Here is a 17,336-nt window from a genome sequence, read left to right on the forward strand (position 1 = left end):
CACAAAAAAAAAACCCAAAAAACAACAAAAAACAAACCCGAAGCAAGAGAAAACAGCACCGCGCGCGCCACAACACAGACTATGTGAGAGATCCACCGGAGTCGCTCCAGCGATTGACAGCGAATGTGCGAGTGAAAAGAAGCGACTCCGGCTCCTGGAAAAAAAAAAAAAAAAAAAAAAAAAAACTCAACAGAGCGATTAAAGGGGAGGCGCTTCACTCCCGAGGGGGGGAATATCCTCCTGTTTCTATTCGCAGTCAGCCGACCGTTCATTCATTGAAATATCAGTGCATCACACGGCGCTGCAACAAGAGGCGCATCTTTTTCCCAGAGAAATGCAACTGGAAGAACAAATGGAGAACGGGATCGGAGAGAGATGAAACATCAGCCTGCGCGGATGCGCTCCGGAGATATTCCTGCATTATTTATTCGCATGACATCAGTACAGCATTTCCATGTTCCAGCTTTCGTCGAGGATATTTAAATTATTTTTGTCCTTGAATTGGGAGGGGGGGTGAACATAAGTGTTATGTGCGTCTTTTTTACGAGATGTCTTGGAGAAGTAGTACATAAAATTCCACAATTCTTTGTTGATCATATACTGGGCAGAAACGTTTTGAAAAATGTTAACAGATCCTTGTCACACAGGCAAGATGACCTTCTTCTCAATGGCGAAAGTAAATCATGTTGAGTTTTATCCCCTTTGTTTGAAGCCCACGTCGATCGCTCCAATTGTATTTAATCCTTTAAGAGATTTCCCATTATCCAGTATCCAGGCAGGTAAATTGAATCATGTGCTACCGTTGGTAAGGGCTTTCTAAGTCTGTTAAGAGGTCGTAAAGGCTTCTTCACGTCAGTCCTGAGCTCACTTTCTCCCAGGGGCAGGGGGCTGGATGAGGTCATGCAGCTACAATCCACCCCCACCACTGTCACCCTCCACACATTATCACATCCTCTCCATCCTGCTCGCCCAGCGCCGGCTCAAGGCCCACAGGAAGGTCATGGACATCAAAAGCGAAAGTGTTTGTGAAATAAATGTGTCACTGAAAAAGTCCCAAGCCACTGTAGTCCAACCTAAATCAATTATAGTGGCAAAGCCTGTATGCTTGAATGTAGGAGCGATTCCATCAATCAACAAAGGCACTTTTCATCTCCGCATAAGAAGTTCACCACAGCTGCAAACCCCTGGACTTTTATTTGATCCTCAACTGAATGTCATCATATTTTCAAAGTGCACAAATGACCCATGTGTGATTTCTTGTAATTTTAAGTGAGAGTGTTAATTATAACAAAATAAAATAGTGCCACTATATTCATTCAAAAGGTGATGCAAGTTGGACTCTGGGTGCTGATAAATAATTAACACACATGACATTATTCCTGTTTGAGTCCATCCATTGTTATATGATGTTTGTTGAATGCCGGTGCTGTTGGAACGAATTTGGAGACTCAGTCACACCGATACATTCATATGTAAACATATAATAAATTAAAAACGTCCCAGGAAAGAAACTAAAGGAAACTCACTTTGGCAAAGAGAAAAAATGCAAACACACCATCAATTGAAAAAAATCTATAGCCCCTGGTCTTCTTGGCAATAATACTAGTAATAATATGACTTCTGGATTTCTGTACCACCTCTTTGGTCCAATAAGAAGATGGAAAGTCTTTGTGTTTAATTAACTAAATTAACTAAATTATCTATCTATCTATCTATCTATCTATCTATCTATCTATCTATCTATCTATCTATCTATCTATCTATCTATCTATCTATCTATCTATCTATCTATCTATCTATCTATCTATCTATCTATCTATCTATCTATCTATCTATCTATCTATCTATCTATCTATCTATCTATCTATCTATCTATCTATCTATCTATCTATCTGTCTATCTGTCTATCTGTCTATTTATTTAAATCCAGGGTTCATAACATCATACTGAACATTTTCTGTCCCAGTCTTTCAGCAGTGAAACTGTAGCCAATGCAACAGTTGGGTCTATCAGTGAACAATGTGATGCTCAAAATCCAGGGAGTTAAAGACAATACAGATTGATTGCCACTACCAAGGCTAATTATTTACCTTTCTGAGGTCAGATTTGGAAGACCAATGAAAATGCCTTAATTCATTCATATTCTATGCCACTTCTTTTGGGCTCACTCCTGTTGAGCGATGAAGCTGATCCTCAAACCTCATATGCATGGTTTTTGGACTATGGGTGTAACCTAGGATACTCAGACATGCAACGGGTCAACGTGTAAAGACCTCATAGAAGGAATAAAAATCACCCAGAATCAAACAAGGGATATTCTCTCTGTTTAGTGAGCGCACTAACCGGCACATCAACAATTGATATAGTTCTTGTTAAAGGTTTTATCTTAAGCCTATTTGGTACGTTTATAAGTTGACAAAAAAAAATCTTGATTGCACATATCCATCTGAATACTACATTTCTACTTGTTTGCACAATATTTGAGTGGATCCATGATCAATTAAATAATTTTTTTCTTCTTAAAACAAACACATTATTTCATCATTACCTATTTTGTAAGTCTCCTCTCCTCTCACTACCTTCTGCATATTGAGCACCTATTTCTGTTTCCATCTTAGCCAGATGAGAGCCGGGTCTTAAAAGAATAACAGCTGTCAGAGTGAGTGATGGTAAGATACACAGAGAGCACAAAAAAAGAAAACAACCTAAAAGAAGAACCAGGATGTCTCAGTGAGAGACAATGAAACAGAGTCTGACAGATCTATAGTCACAGTGGGGATTTCTTCATGCAAATCAGACACATTTGCGTGGAAGTCAGAGCTGTTAATTAAATGAAGAAAACGAGAAGGGGCTGTGGATTTTTGGTCCCAGAGAATTAATAAGACTGCCTCATTAGAAAATGCTAAATATGGATGTAACATTTTCTCTGAAGTTCAGTGCTTGACAAAAATGTTTCTCCTCCTGTATAACCTTTGCGATCTGTTAAACTGAACTGTGGACAGTTGTGTTGAACTGAAGCAAGTTATTCTTTCAAAAACATAGATGTGTTATATCAAAATCATCTGGACTGTATAAAGGAATTGGGGGGGGGGGGGGGGGGGGGGACCAGCACAGACCTGTAAAAACAATCAAGGTTCACAGTTGTGTCAGCCTTGCTTGTACTGCCCCCAATCGGCAGCTAATGTTTATTGCGTGTGTCCTGCAGAAATTCTCACAATAAACTTGTCAACTGCACTAATATAGCAGAATCTTTGGGGAAAGAACCCCAAATTGCTTGATTTTGATTTGTTGATTTTTCCCTACTGAAAATGTGAAATATATAGAAGAAAATTTGCTGAAATTGAAGTATTATAAAATTGGCAAATTGCAAAATCGTGGCATGAGCGCAAGGTACACATTCACACACACACACACACACACACACACACACACACACACACACACACACACACACACACACACACACACACACACACACACACACACACACACACACACACACACACACACAGACAGAGAGAGTTGTAGTCAGAAACCTGACTGTTACATTATCCGGCTGGCTCAAGAATAAAAACAATAAACACAGTTTATTATATACTTGCGCATCGACAGTGAGACGGTTCCACTCAGCCATCCATCACAGCCAATCACATGTTGATCCGGCGATATGCTCCTCCCTGATTGGTTCCTTGGTGATGAGGGCGGGACCTTCCTGCTGTCAGCCAGGCAGCAGTGACTTCGGTGTTGAGCTGTGGGCGTCTGATGGGACAGAGAAATCCCTCAACCAGGACGGGACGGCCCTCTCCAGGTAGGCTGCATGTTTCACCTGCAGACATGTGGTTAGTATTTAGTTTATTTGTGTTTATCTTAGCCCAAAATCTGGCAAATCCATTCATTGTGTTAACATGTTGGCACATTAGGTCCATGCTCAGACCATTAACGCCTGAAGTCTCCATAAACCAATCATAATCAATGTCTAATTCACTGGAAGGGGAAAAATGTAAAATGAAACACATTTTGTTTGCTTGGTTGTTCATTAACGTATTTGTTCTTGCAGTGCTCCTGTTGTGACAGAGCTTCATGATACTGCAATGAAAAGTCTCAAAGCAAAGTTTAAAAAGAACGAGGTAAGTGTCACTGTTGTCGTGCAGAGTGCTAAGCTGAACAGGCGAGACTATTCTGGAGAAATTGTCACACCCGCTGTTTTGCCTACATGTACATGACCTAATATTAATGCATTAATCTGCATCAAAGACCCACTTATACAAGACACAGTTTGCCCTCTGCGTGGGGGATATTGGGGAGGGTTGGGGCAGGTGAGGGCTATGGGATACGGTGTCACTGAGAAGCAGCAGGAGAGCAGGCCTGTCTCCAGACTGCAGCTATAACCAGAGATCTCAGGTGGCCTTCAATTATTCACATGTACACACAAAGAATTCTTACTTTCCTGCTGTCATTCGCTTGCTTTTATGAAGGGCTGTGTAGCTTTTTTTTTTAATATAGAAGGATCAAGACAGAACAATTTGACTGGGATCCCATCTGGCTGTGACTTTTTTTTGGCATTTGGCACTAAAACAAACTGAGAAACGCATCTCTTTTCAACTTTTGGAAGTTCTCCCTAACTCGGCCATTGGTTCCATTATGTGGTCTGAACATTTAGTACCTGGATGCTTTTAGTATAATTTGAGCCTGTTGCTGTCTTAAGCGGATACTTTACCCTACTGACATGCTTCCCCACACATTTAGTGATTCACACGTCAAGGTTGACAAGATCACCTCAAAAAAGGATGGATGGAGATAGATAGATAGATAGATAGATAGATAGATAGATAGATAGATAGATAGATAGATAGATAGATAGATAGATAGATAGATAGATAGATAATTTTATGAAAGTGCTTGTGTCAGTGTATCCACTCTGTCCTTTAAACGAGGTATCAAACCAGCAGAGCAGAGTGCAGATTTTTCTCCTCTTTCTGCTGAGTCCTCTCATCACACGGGCCCGTTGTGTAGCTGCAGAAGACGAGAGCCGCTGTTCACTGCCGGGGCGGCACAGTGCAGGACCTGACTCAAACTGATGGAGGAGAGGAGGGAGCTGGATGAAGAGAAGAAGGCGTCACATAAATTAGTAGGTTAGAGAAAGGAGGACAGTGAAAGGAGGTGGCAAAGGAAAGTAGTACGTGTGTGTGTGTGTGTGTGTGTGATGTGTGTCTGATATGTGTGTGAGGTGCAGTGGAGGACAACATCCCTGCTAGCAGCTGGAGCAGGATGAAAGGATGCAGTTCTGAATGCGGAGAGTAGAGGAGGTGCTGCACAGGGGTGACGTGAGGACAGAGAATAGCTGTTTTGCTTTGTATACATGAGTGTGTGTGTGTGTGTGTGTGTTCATGTTCATGTGTGGAAAGCTTGTCGGTTTCACTGCAGGTATGATTTCGGGTTAGTGTTGTACTCTGTGGTATTTCCAGCTCGGTTGTGTTTCGACCTCTGAAGGGTATCTGAAGAAACTCACCATCACTGGAGGAGTTTATTGTCATGTAGTCGGGGTGCAGTTTGCATTGTCGGGCAGGATAAGCAGTCGTCACTTCACACTTTAGCTGTTGTATGTGACCACTGGCTGGCAGCATGGATCCTCAGCAGCCTGTTTTTAGCCTGATGAAGCGGTTCTGTCCTTGTTTCAGCCTGCTCCCACTGCCAGTAGGTACCTTCTCTCTCTACCCAGGAAAAATAGGAAAAAGATAATTTCTTTCTTTTTAAACTATTTGTCTGTAATACAAGTTGTTATCTGCAAGTTGTAAAATTGATATGCAAGAAGAAAAAAAGTACATTGAGTACATTTACTACTTTGTATGCGATAAGTATTCATTGACGCAGCAGTGATCTGGTGTGTGCTGACCTGTTCTCTGGCTTTAACCCCCCCCAGAGTCAAGATTGGAGTAAGAGTGATGAAAGGCTTCTGCAGGCCGTTGAGCAGAATGAACCTGACAAAGTCTCTGCCCTCATTGTCAAAAAAGGTCTGTGTCCAACCAAGCTGGATGCTGAGGGCAAATCAGCGTAAGTTAAGAACTTGATTTTTACCTTACAGTTAGCAGCATATAGGATATCGATAGCAATTTCATAGCATTTCATAATCAAATAAAACAATGGAAAAGAAAATAAACTTTCTTTTAACCTTTTAACAGAAACAAAACAACCAACAGATCAAGACACAGAGACGGCAGCTTTCTGCCTGCACTGATTGAGGTTTGGGGATTGGAAGAGAGGAAAGAATAGGACACAGTCAGGGAACAGCAAAGAGGTTGACATCAGACAGCAAGCTGATCAACACTGCAGATGTTACGGACGTAGGAAGTTCAGCTAAACAAACATTTTGCTTTATTATCAGAAAACCTTCTGGATAATACTGAGAAAACTAAGACAAGGGACCACAGACTATGGTAGAGAAGCATATAAAAGCCCTGACATACAATAAGTTAAAGGAGGAGTGATAAATATTCAAATATACATTTCAGATATCTTTATTTATAAAAACAATAGGTCATAGTATTGCAATAGTGCATTAGTGTAAAATAATGAAGAAAAGTAAACAAACTAACCCTAACCCCACAGTATAGCAGCTTAACTAAGAAAATTGATTTTCTATTCCATTGAATTAATAATGAATTCATTACATCATGTGGTGGCTCTTCGTGAAGTGAAAATAAATTTATTGTGCATTCATTATCTCCCCATCGCCATCATCATTAATTAGTTATAAAGAAGTAATTCCATCCAAGACTAAACATAATAAATCTGTTCATATACCTCATTACTAAATAAATAACTCCATAAATAAACATATACATCCCGTAAGGAAATTGTAACATTTCAACCTTTCAACCTCAGACATGTTTATTCTATTGTGAATAAAATACAAACTAATGGATCAGTAAAATTAGCATCTAATTGTTGTAATTTTTTATAAATAATCAAAGTTTTAGGGAATTTGTATTTTGTTTTGTTTCTTCTTTTGTTTTGTTGTTATTTGTGATAATTAATGACACAGGTGTTGTCTTGTTCCTTTCGGCAGCTTTCACCTGTCTGTATGCCGAGGCCGACTAAACTGTCTGGAGGTCATCATTTCTCATGGAGCAGACATCAATGCAACCGATGGTGCTGGTAAGGTTTTTTTTTTTCATGGAAAAATGAATCCCGTAAACTGAATATCGCTCGTCATCAGCTGTTTTCAAATGTCTGCTTGTGATTGACTGACACCAGGCCTCAGCGCTCTTCACCTTGCAGCCAAAAATGGACAGTCAGAGTGTTTAAAGAGGCTTTTACAGGTAAAACACAGTCACATGATACCGTAGCAATGAGTTTGGCAAATAACATTTTTATACATAACATTTGATGTAATTTTTTTTATATTGCTGTAATTACATACAATATATATTTGTTCCAGTTATAATTTTTTTGATTTGTTTCTCTGTCAGGAGAGACTGTCTGTAGATTGCACTGACAGTATTGGTCGGACTCCACTTCATCATTCAGGTAAATGTCAGAGAAAACATGACAGATCTGTATTTAATCCCATAACGGCCTGCATGCAGCAAATTGTTATGAATGTTTTTCAACCCAATTTAAATTTTAACGGTAGCTCGTATAGAGAAAGCTTGAATCAGACTTTACTGATATTTTGTCTCAAAAGTTAGCGTTTATATTTTCATCAAGTCAGTTCAACTCACGGGCTAAAATTTCACATTTGATAACTGTATAATGGGAATTTTACACCACAGCTGTGAGTGGCTGCTTGTCCTGCACTGAGACCCTCTGGGACTTCAAGGCTGATCTGGACATTCAAGACAGCGTAAGTTTGTAGATTGAAGCGACAGTAAGGGATGTTTGATTTGGCATTTTTGTTAGCGGTTACTTTGTTTTTTGTTATTTTGTTCAGTTTGGTATGGTTTAGTTCAAGTATTTTAAGTAAAATCAGTAGGTAAAGTATCTTTTGTTGCTCTGCTATGATTGTATGATTGTGCATCTTTCTCAGGATGGAGCGACTCCTCTGATCTTAGCGGCTCAGATGAGCAGGGTGGAGCTGTGTGTCTTTCTGTTGGGTCGAGGTGCCGATGCTAACCTGCAGGACAGCCAAGGAAGGTACGGAACTGTTCATGACAATCTTCTTGAGACGCTCTACTTTCACTTTGAAAGGTTTATTGAGGGAGTGAGGTCATATGCGTGGAGTGCGAAAAGCGCATAACAGCGCTCTCAGTGGAGACAAGAAATAGAAAACATGTCTTCAGGATTACTGCCACAGCCGTCTGGGTTGGCATACAGGATGGGTTCACATAGAAAATGACTTGAGTTGTTGGAAATGCTTGGTCAGATGCTGAGCAACAGATTTCTGTTTGGCCTTAGGCAGCCTTTTGGAGAGGATTATTAGAGAAGTGTATAGTAAATAATGTCTATTATAAACCAGCTCTAAATTTGAATTCCTTGCGAGTAAGTTAAACATTATTTTATTTATATTCATTAGAATTCTTATATATTTCATGCTTGTATTGATGACATGTCCTCACTCTAAAATACTGAATATTGTATATGTCAATGTCCTGTACTTTGTAATTTTAATCATAAGCGATGGTACTTGTTCTCTCATTGTGATTATTTAGAGATTGTTGTGCTCTAATTTGTACTTCGATGTTATATCTGGTGTTACAGGTCTGCATTGATGTTGGCATGTGAGAGTGACAGTGTTGAGACAGTGGAGGCGCTGCTGAGAGGCGGCGCTGACACCCAACTGGCCGACGCTCTTGGACACAAAACGGCCGACTACGGCGAAACTACTGGCAACCGGCGCATCATTCAGATGTTGCAGGATGGAGTACCTCCGGGTATGAGTATAGGGGTCCTCAGTCTATTTTCATTTTCTGGTGCTGGAAGTTGTCATCTACTTTTCTAAGTAATTTTATATCGTAAAACATTTTGCTGTCAGTTTAATCAGAGTGACTTTGAAATAATAGCCAGTGAGTTCAGCTCTGTTTGGAGCCGTGCTGCTCCGGATGGTGACTGTAACAGGAGGGGGCGGACCAGGAGGACAGCTGGGTGTGATTGTAAAGTGGGTTTGAACCCCCACCCGCTTGAAAGGCAACTTTTATCTCCGAACAAAGACTTTGCAAACACGTAAAAAAACACATGTGCGGCGAGTCTGAAGAGATGACGATGAAGGATTTAATGTGCTTAAGATGCAATGATAATTTGATATTTCCAACGTCTCACTGCTTCACAGTCACACAAAGAACAGCTGTGTAAGCTTATTAAAACGTAACTGGAGTACATACACGTATTTTAGTCCACATTTTACATCTGTTTGCTGAAGATGTTTGAGAACTTTTCTGTCTCTCTTTCCCAACCCATTCGTAGCATCTGAGACGGCAGGCGAGGAGGTAATAATGCATAGCTTAGTGTTGCAACACTCCTCCCATCAATGAGCTCATGGCCAATCATATTGTGCATGTTTTCCAATATGAGGTCATTGTTTTTGTGTGCTGCTTTCTTTTTGTTGGCCTTCTTTCCCCTTTGCTGCCCACCATTTTCCTTATCTTAGTCTCCTCTATTTTCCTTTTTTTTTTTTTATGTTGAGCTTGACCTCAGTTTGTATTTGACCCCCCCCCGCCCCCTTCTCACACCCACGCAGCCTGCTCAAATCCCCTCAGGCACGTCATCAGTGCAGGGGGGGACGACCCCACGCAAACGCAAAGCTCCTCCACCACCCCGCTCTCCTCTTCAGGTACAGTAAGAAGCATTTTAGCAGATGGGGAAAATGTTTAAATCATCAACATTTTCATTATATTGAGCGTGTGATGTCCACACATGTCTGAGCTGTAAAAGTTTTTTAATTTAAAGGTTTTTTTTTTTAGGTGATTTTTAGTTTTTTTTTTTGCCAGTGTTGAATAGATAAAACCAAAACTCAAAAGTATACACCTATAGTTATGAATATTCTATGTGCACAGTGTGTTCTTGAATATTCTGAGTATCATACAAATTGTGAAATGAAACAATACTGCATTTAAAATGTGAAAATGCACATTTGTGGTCATATTAATCCTTAAAAAGTTGTTTTAAGGACCATTGATGTGTAAAAGCTTGCTCCACTAGCTTAATTCACGAGTGTAAGCATGCTGTTGTCCCAAAGAGCACAAATGTTTGTTTGACAGCTAGTAGACAAACAATAATTTTATCCTGGGTGTGGATGGACAACTGTGATTTTGATTGGAATGAAATTTAGACTGGTTTACCAACTGATGAATATAAGTTGTGTTTTATCATTCACAACTCTGGCAAAAAACATATTGCACACCTGGTCGCTCGTGAGCTACGTGTTGGGGACCCCTGCTCCACAATGATCTTTGGTGATGTTGAATACACAAATTCCTTAATGCTATCATCTATATTAATTTATTTGCTTGATTTTTTTTTCTTTTTATTATGGGGGGGTCTAAAGATCCAGGAATTACCACCTTCCCCTCAGCCCCGGAGCTCAACCCCTTCAGCCAAGTCTCCACAGCATCCAGAAAACCAGCAATCACCCCAGGTTGGCACAACAAGTCTGAATTTCTGTAAAGTTATAGTCCAAACATGTTTTCATTTTCATCACACATTAAACGTACTATGTGCCATTAGTTGTCATATTTTCTGCCGTGATGTATTAGTCGGAAGATGAGGAGGTGTTTGAAGAGATCCGGCGACTGCGCCTGGAGAGAGGCCGTCTGCTCCAGAAAATCAAAACCTTGGAACAGCAGCAACAGAGCGCCCTCTCTGCTCTGGAGGAGGTACTGAACATAAAGCTGAAACCATTTTTCTCTCACTGTTGTCTGCACATATATACATTTGGTCTGAGTGAATTCTGATATTAATTGCCTAGTTCTGTACACTAGATGTCTAAACTAAAGCAGCGTCTTAAGGAGGCTGAAATCGAGAGGGACAAGCTCCTGGAGGAGCTGAAAGGAGGGCACGGCATTGGGGCCAGTGACTCTGAGGACATGGATGAAATGCTGGACTTCCCTGGTACGCAGTGTCTTTGTAAACTTGGATGACTCTCAAACAGGGCATGCATGTACTTCCAAGAAACGCATGCCTGTCCTGCCACTTGGGACTTCTTGTGTTCATCTTGTACCTGGTTTATACAGATTTATATTTAGTGTGGCTTCTCGTGACCCTTCTCTCTAGAAAAGTTGCTCTCCAAGCGCTCCAGAGCCTCTATTGCTAATGATGAGACCACTTCTGAAACCGAGAGAGACTCTGCCAGCCCCTCCCCAGCCCCAGGAGATGCGGGGACATTTGCTGACCTCCATAAAGAAATACAGAGCCTCACCTCCCAAAACGCCGAGCTCATTCTTAAAGTGCAGGTAAGGCCAAGCAGCATTATCTGATGTATGAACAACCACATGTATGCATGCGAAAATGCAGCCTATATTGAATACAAAAGATCCCATCCATCTTTTTTCTACACTGCTTATCCTGTTCAGAGTCGCAGGGCGATGGAGCCAATCCCAGCTCACTACGGGCGAGGGCAGGTCACCAGTCCATCATAGTTCAAACAGAAAGTTCAGAAAGGCAGACAATCATACACACTCACAGTCACACCTCGGGGAAATTCTAGGCTCACCAATTACATTCACTTGCTTTTTGGACTGTGGAAGGAAACCAACACATAAACAGGGAGAACATGCAAACTCCACTGAGAAAGTATTTGAACCCAGACCTTCTCGCTGTAAGGCGATAGCACTCACCATTGTGCTGCCGTGTGGCAATACACAATGATTTGCTAAATGTATTTTATGAAACTATTAGTCATAACTACTTTTGAACACTGCACTCTGGCTAATGCACCCAGGCACTGTGTTCATACAGGTATAAATAGAACAGAACATCATCAGATACAGACATGGAGGGTGTTTGTGGACATTGTTCACAAACTGGCTGATGTTGGTTGAAGTAAATGTAGCTCTTTAGCGTTAAAAACTTTGTTTGACATATTCTGTGGTGATATGGATGCTTATCTACCACTGGAAATAGGACTAACAGAAACTCCAGCCAAAAATGTTTGCATCTTCCCCTCCATGTGAAAATGAACGGAGCAGGGAAACTCAGATAAGTGATCAGATATGACTGCAAAGAAAGGATGAATGAGGACAAATGCCAACCTAATCCCGTGCTGTGTTTTACAATGGGGGTGACAACAGTAATAAACCAAAAATACATAGCATAAAATGATTATGATTATTATGATTACTATTATTAATTCTACGAGCAGTAGTAGTATAGTATATTTATGAATAATTCTATTAAATTGTACATATTATGTACATATATTCTGACAGCCTGAAGAGATTATTCACTGACCATACAATTCATTGAATTGAAAGGTGTTAACCCTTTGTGACCTGTTGTTTCTTCCTCTGGTGACCAGATGTTGGAGATGTTTGAGAAGGATGACACAGACATGCAGGCCTCCAGTTCGGACTTTGTCCCAATAGTTCAGTATGAGACATTGAGGAAAGAGTTTGAGGCACTCCAAGAGCGCTTTTCTCAGGTTCACGGCTCAGATGAATCCTCCAGTGTGGCAGAAGAACGGTAAGAATTTATCCTTTTATTATTGACCTTAAGTTAACTGGATCAGCTACCACAGTACGTAGGTTTAGCACAAGTGTTTCTTGTGAGCTGGTTTTCCTAATTACGGTCCTACAGCCATATCAGTTTGTTTTTGGTGCTTCTATCAGGGTCCATTTTAAAGATAGTGGGCACCTTTGCAGGACAATAAAGGTTTATCATAAGACTTGTGTACAATATCTGTTACTGTGGCTTTGTTTATTTTTTATAAGTCATTTGACTTCATGAACTTGGAAAACACACTGAAATGATCAATTAATTCTTTTGGTTCTGCAGTGGCAGTGATAAGTCTCATGAAGGCAGAGTGGATGTAGAAAGCACAGAAGGTCTGAGGATGAAACTACGCGAGATGGAGGAGCAGTTGGCCTCTTCCCAGTCGGAGATGGAGGAGCTGAAGGAGCAGATGCGCCTCGGGGTGCTTTCTGTGGAGTGTGGAGAAGGAGAGATTGCAGCAGCAGCAGCAGCAGCAGGTGCTGGGGCTGCAGAAGAGGGTCCAGGCCCAGAGGCACAGCAGCTGAGAGCTAGGGTGACAGAGTTAGAGGAGGAGCTTGCTAAGAGGCAGGGCGAGGCTGGAAGTCAGAGCAGCCTGGACAGTGACACAATCCAACAGCTGACCGAGAAAGTAAAGGAACTTCAGCATGCACTGGCTCAGAGAGACTCCCGGAAAGAGGAAGGAGACAGAACCGAAGAGACGGACACTGTGAAGTGTCTCCGTGACAAAGTCACAGAGTTGGAGGCAGCCCTGGCAGATAGTAGAACATCAGGGAAAGAGGGAAGAGTGGCAGGAGATGGAGACCAGGTCCGCCGCTTGCAGGAGCGTTTGGGTGAGCTGGAGGGGGAACTCCGAAAGTGTGTGCCTCGCTCAGAGCTGGAGGAGGTGCAAGTGACCCTGGGGCTTCAGTGTGAGCAACTGGCAAGGGAAAGGGCGGAGGTGGCCAAAAGGCTCAATAACGCCCTCCTAGAACTGGAGAGACTCAGACCTCAAACACGTGGAGATGATGACGAGGAGGATGAGGAAGAGGAGGAGCATTCAGAGAGCTCAGGTGTGTAGTATATTGTTTTCTTTGTATTCAGTTTACCATTCTGCACTTTTCATCTCGTGAATGTCTCTCCTGCTTCAGACCGGTCCAGGCGCTCGCTGGCAGCAGTGAGAGAGGAACTCGAGGTTGCCAGACAGGAAGCAGCCCAGGCACTGGACTGCCTCTGTGCAGAGAGGGAGGGCCGCGCACAGGACGCCCTGCAACTGAAAGATGCTGTGCCTCTGTCCAAACATAACGAGGCACTCTCTAGAGTGTCTGAGCAGTTAGCTCAGACGCTGCAGGAGCTCCAAGAGGAGAAAACCCTTTGGGGTCAAGCCGAGGAGCTGGCTGCTAAACTGGAGGCCAAACTGGAAGCCATGCAGGATGCCATACCCAAAGAGGAGCATGAGAAAGTGAAGGTTTGTATTAGTTATTTGTTTGTTTTTACAGTATCTCTTTCATTGGGTATGACAAAAGTAAATGCAAAGTACATTTTTCCCGGAAAACCCCAAAAAGTTTAGAAAGTACAAACTTTCGATGTGAAACCTCAGATATTAAAATGAACTTTTTGTTTTGCATAAAATTACAATAGCAGTCCTCCAACAGACTATTGGATTTTCACAGTTTGTTTACTGGATGCACAGGCACTATAACAGCAGTTACAGCAAATACAGTAGTTGATGCTGTTCGATATTAATTCTTCGGAATGAAATCCATCCAGCTTCATTTTAAACTGTTTATATTTCATTCACAGTACAGTTATAAAAGCCACAATTTCACCCTCCTCAGGAGCAGCTCATTTTTTGGACAATTGCTCAATTGTCAATTGGCAGTGGTGTCTTTTCTAATATATGTCTAATTCCAATCAAAGGAGTGTACGTAGTACAGCCATTAAGGAATTCCGATACAAATATGACAGCACATAAATACATGACCAGCAAAAGTACTTTTTATGCATCCATATTTCGCAATATATGGTCGTGTGTTTCCATTTCACTTTTAAGTTTGCCATAAAGTTCTGACTGTAATAATATTACAAAGCTTTGCTTAATCTGGTTAGACTTGTACAATTTGGTGAACCTTCTTGTCGAACAGGCAGAGCTGGAGCACTCTCTGCAGGCCAGTGAAAGCAGTGCCGCTGCAGCTCAGGACGCTCTCAGTGAGAAGGAGACGGAGTTGAGAGAGCTGAAATCCCAGAAGGCCTCAGAACAGGGTCTGATCTCTAAGGAGGACCATGAGGCTCTGCGGCTCTCGCTGCAGGCGGAGGTCAACGCCATCACAGCTCGCTTCAATGACCTCACTCGTAAACATGAGAAGACCTGCACTGAGGTGTGTGTATGTTGTCTCAGATGACTTTAGTCCTTTCTAATGCTTTCTAAATCCAAATTAGTCGTTATTGCGTTTGCCATGAAGTGAGCCGTGTACCATAAAGGACTCTCTCCTGCATTTATACTACGTATACCATGTCTACTGTATTGTGAAAAGTGTCCAGACTCAGAACCCTCGTGGAACCCCCCCATGGTTAAATCTATTCTGAGTTGAAGACTCATGTTCATTCTTGGTTAGTACTGTTATAAAATCAAATTGTATGGTTTTTGAACTAAGGATTCATTTGTGGATATCTGAGAAAAACCTATAGTCTACAAAAAAATGCAGGTTTTTTTTGTTTTTCATCCAGTAGATTTAACCACTGAATAAGCAATGTGTTCCAAACATTGCTTAATGTCATGTTGTTAAATTTGGGCATTTATATTCATTATTGAAACTCATTTTATACACAAAATAAAGTTATTTTAGGTGCCGAATGCACTAAATGAAGGCAACCTTTGTAAAGTGACAGAAAGCAACTGGTGGTTTTTCTGATATAGGTGTTCCAGGTGCAGAGGGAGGCACTCTTTAACAAGAGTGAACGGCAAGCCGCAGAGTCCCAGCTGGCCACAGTGCAGCAGCATCTTTCTGAACTCAAGGCCCAATCAAGCCACGTCCAGGAGCTCCACAAGGATATCCAGGAATCCCAGGGCCTGGTCAAGGAGAAGGACCGTAAGGTGAAAGACTGCTAGGTTAAGTCAGAGTGTTTCTCTTGAGGAATGAAACAGGTAAAATGCTTGGTTTTCTTTTAGATAACAGAGCTGTCCAAGGAGGTATTTCGGCTAAAAGAGGCTCTTGGAGCTCTTTCGCCCCCTCTTGGCATCAACACCTCCTCCTCCAGCCATCATGGTAACCCTGGACAGCAAATGGCATTGCAGAACAGGATTGCCATACTAACCCAACAGCTTCAGGTGAGAAAAGAATCGACAGTTTCAGTTATGAAAATCATATGCAAAAGTTGTTTGTTCTTTTTGCATCACTCCTCACACTCACTTTCAAAAATGACTGAGCATAGTGATTGTCACTTGCTGTTCAAACGGTAGCATTATTTTCTCCCTGGCAGGACTGGGAGAGGAAACACAAACAGGTGGTGACTGTTTACCGCTCGCATTTGCTGGCAGCTGTGCAGGTCAGTTGATTTGAACATTTATACACACACGTTAACCTGGAACAACAACCTTAACACGCCAATATTCTGCCTTTTTAAGGTGAACGTGATGTGAGCACCTTTGAGTTGATGTTACCTTTTAAAAGACCTGCGTCCAATTAAATAATTACTAGCAGAAGTTCTTTGCAAAAAGCGTTCTATTCATATGTCTCCCCATCAAATGACATGGCATAACTCAAATATAGAGACAGCATTAATTAATGTTCCAGCCCGGCATGAAAACCTCACTATCACAATTATACTCAGATAAGTCTCGTCAGGGTTTAGTCAGGCCTTATAATAGGGATCATTTGATTTCAAATGATAATGTGGTAATATAAAGGGTGAGGAGATAGATGTGTGGAGGGAGTGGTTGGGTAATGGATTCTCGGTTAAGATTTTTGGGTTCTCCTCCAGATTGTATACAGTACCCTTCCGAATGGTACAAATATAGTCAATTGAAATACTACAAAATGTTCCATTTGCAGCACTTAATTAAACCCAACTGCTGGTTAGAGGTTAATTATGTCTTTTTCCTACCAGGGTCGTATGGATGAAGAGGTGCAACGTTTGCTTCTCCAGATTTTAAGGATGACACAGCAAGGACACTAAACTTTACAAAGCCTACAGATCTCTTCTCCTCCTAAACAAGATATAGTTCAGCAGCTCCAATACAGCATCTTATGTGACTGATACGGTGAAGACCATGTCCACACAGCCAAATACAACTGATCTGTGGTCAGAAAAAGCTGCATGTTAATGTTGTAGTAATTGTAACAGCAGAAACAACTATGTGGAGAACTTGAATGTGGAGTGCCTTTATTCTATGTCAGGGGTTTATCATGGCAGAAACTTGAATATGAAAATGGAGTGGTTGCTTAGACGATAGAATCTGGTACATTGCTTGTGGCAAACTTTTTTGTTGATTTTTTGAAAAAGTTGAATTTGGTTTTAATAAAAAAGAAAAAAATCCTTATTGTTCCCGTTTTGTTTGCCCTACTTAAAGCAAAATATCCATATTATAATGCACCGTCTATCAGCTACTCATCTATTGTATGATGGAATGCTGGAGTCTGAATGTTTTCATTAAAGGTCAGAAAGCTGGGCTTAATTCTGGGTTTCCTACATTGGGTATAGTGCGAGAAAGAATAAAA

At 41.4% G+C, this 17,336-nt stretch overlaps 1 protein-coding gene across 1 annotated transcript; it reads left to right on the forward strand.

Moving 5' to 3' along the window:
• Positions 1–4,091: 4,091 nt before the first annotated feature.
• Positions 4,092–17,073, forward strand: ankrd24 (ankyrin repeat domain 24; the record flags this gene model as incomplete). Its single annotated transcript, XM_080506085.1, has 22 exons — positions 4,092–4,127; positions 5,921–6,051; positions 7,067–7,155; positions 7,255–7,319; positions 7,470–7,527; positions 7,773–7,843; positions 8,027–8,133; positions 8,698–8,870; positions 9,400–9,422; positions 9,674–9,766; positions 10,481–10,570; positions 10,689–10,808; positions 10,914–11,043; positions 11,206–11,384; positions 12,449–12,612; positions 12,925–13,691; positions 13,770–14,086; positions 14,763–14,996; positions 15,536–15,712; positions 15,788–15,946; positions 16,099–16,164; positions 16,726–17,073. 22 exons carry the CDS (start codon positions 4,092–4,094, stop codon positions 16,792–16,794), a joined length of 3,318 nt encoding a protein of 1,105 aa, XP_080362211.1. The 3' UTR covers positions 16,795–17,073.
• Positions 17,074–17,336: the final 263 nt, after the last annotated feature.

Source organism: Blennius ocellaris (genome assembly GCF_963422515.1).
Source record: "Blennius ocellaris genome assembly, chromosome: 12".
Taxonomy (NCBI): domain Eukaryota; kingdom Metazoa; phylum Chordata; class Actinopteri; order Blenniiformes; family Blenniidae; genus Blennius; species Blennius ocellaris.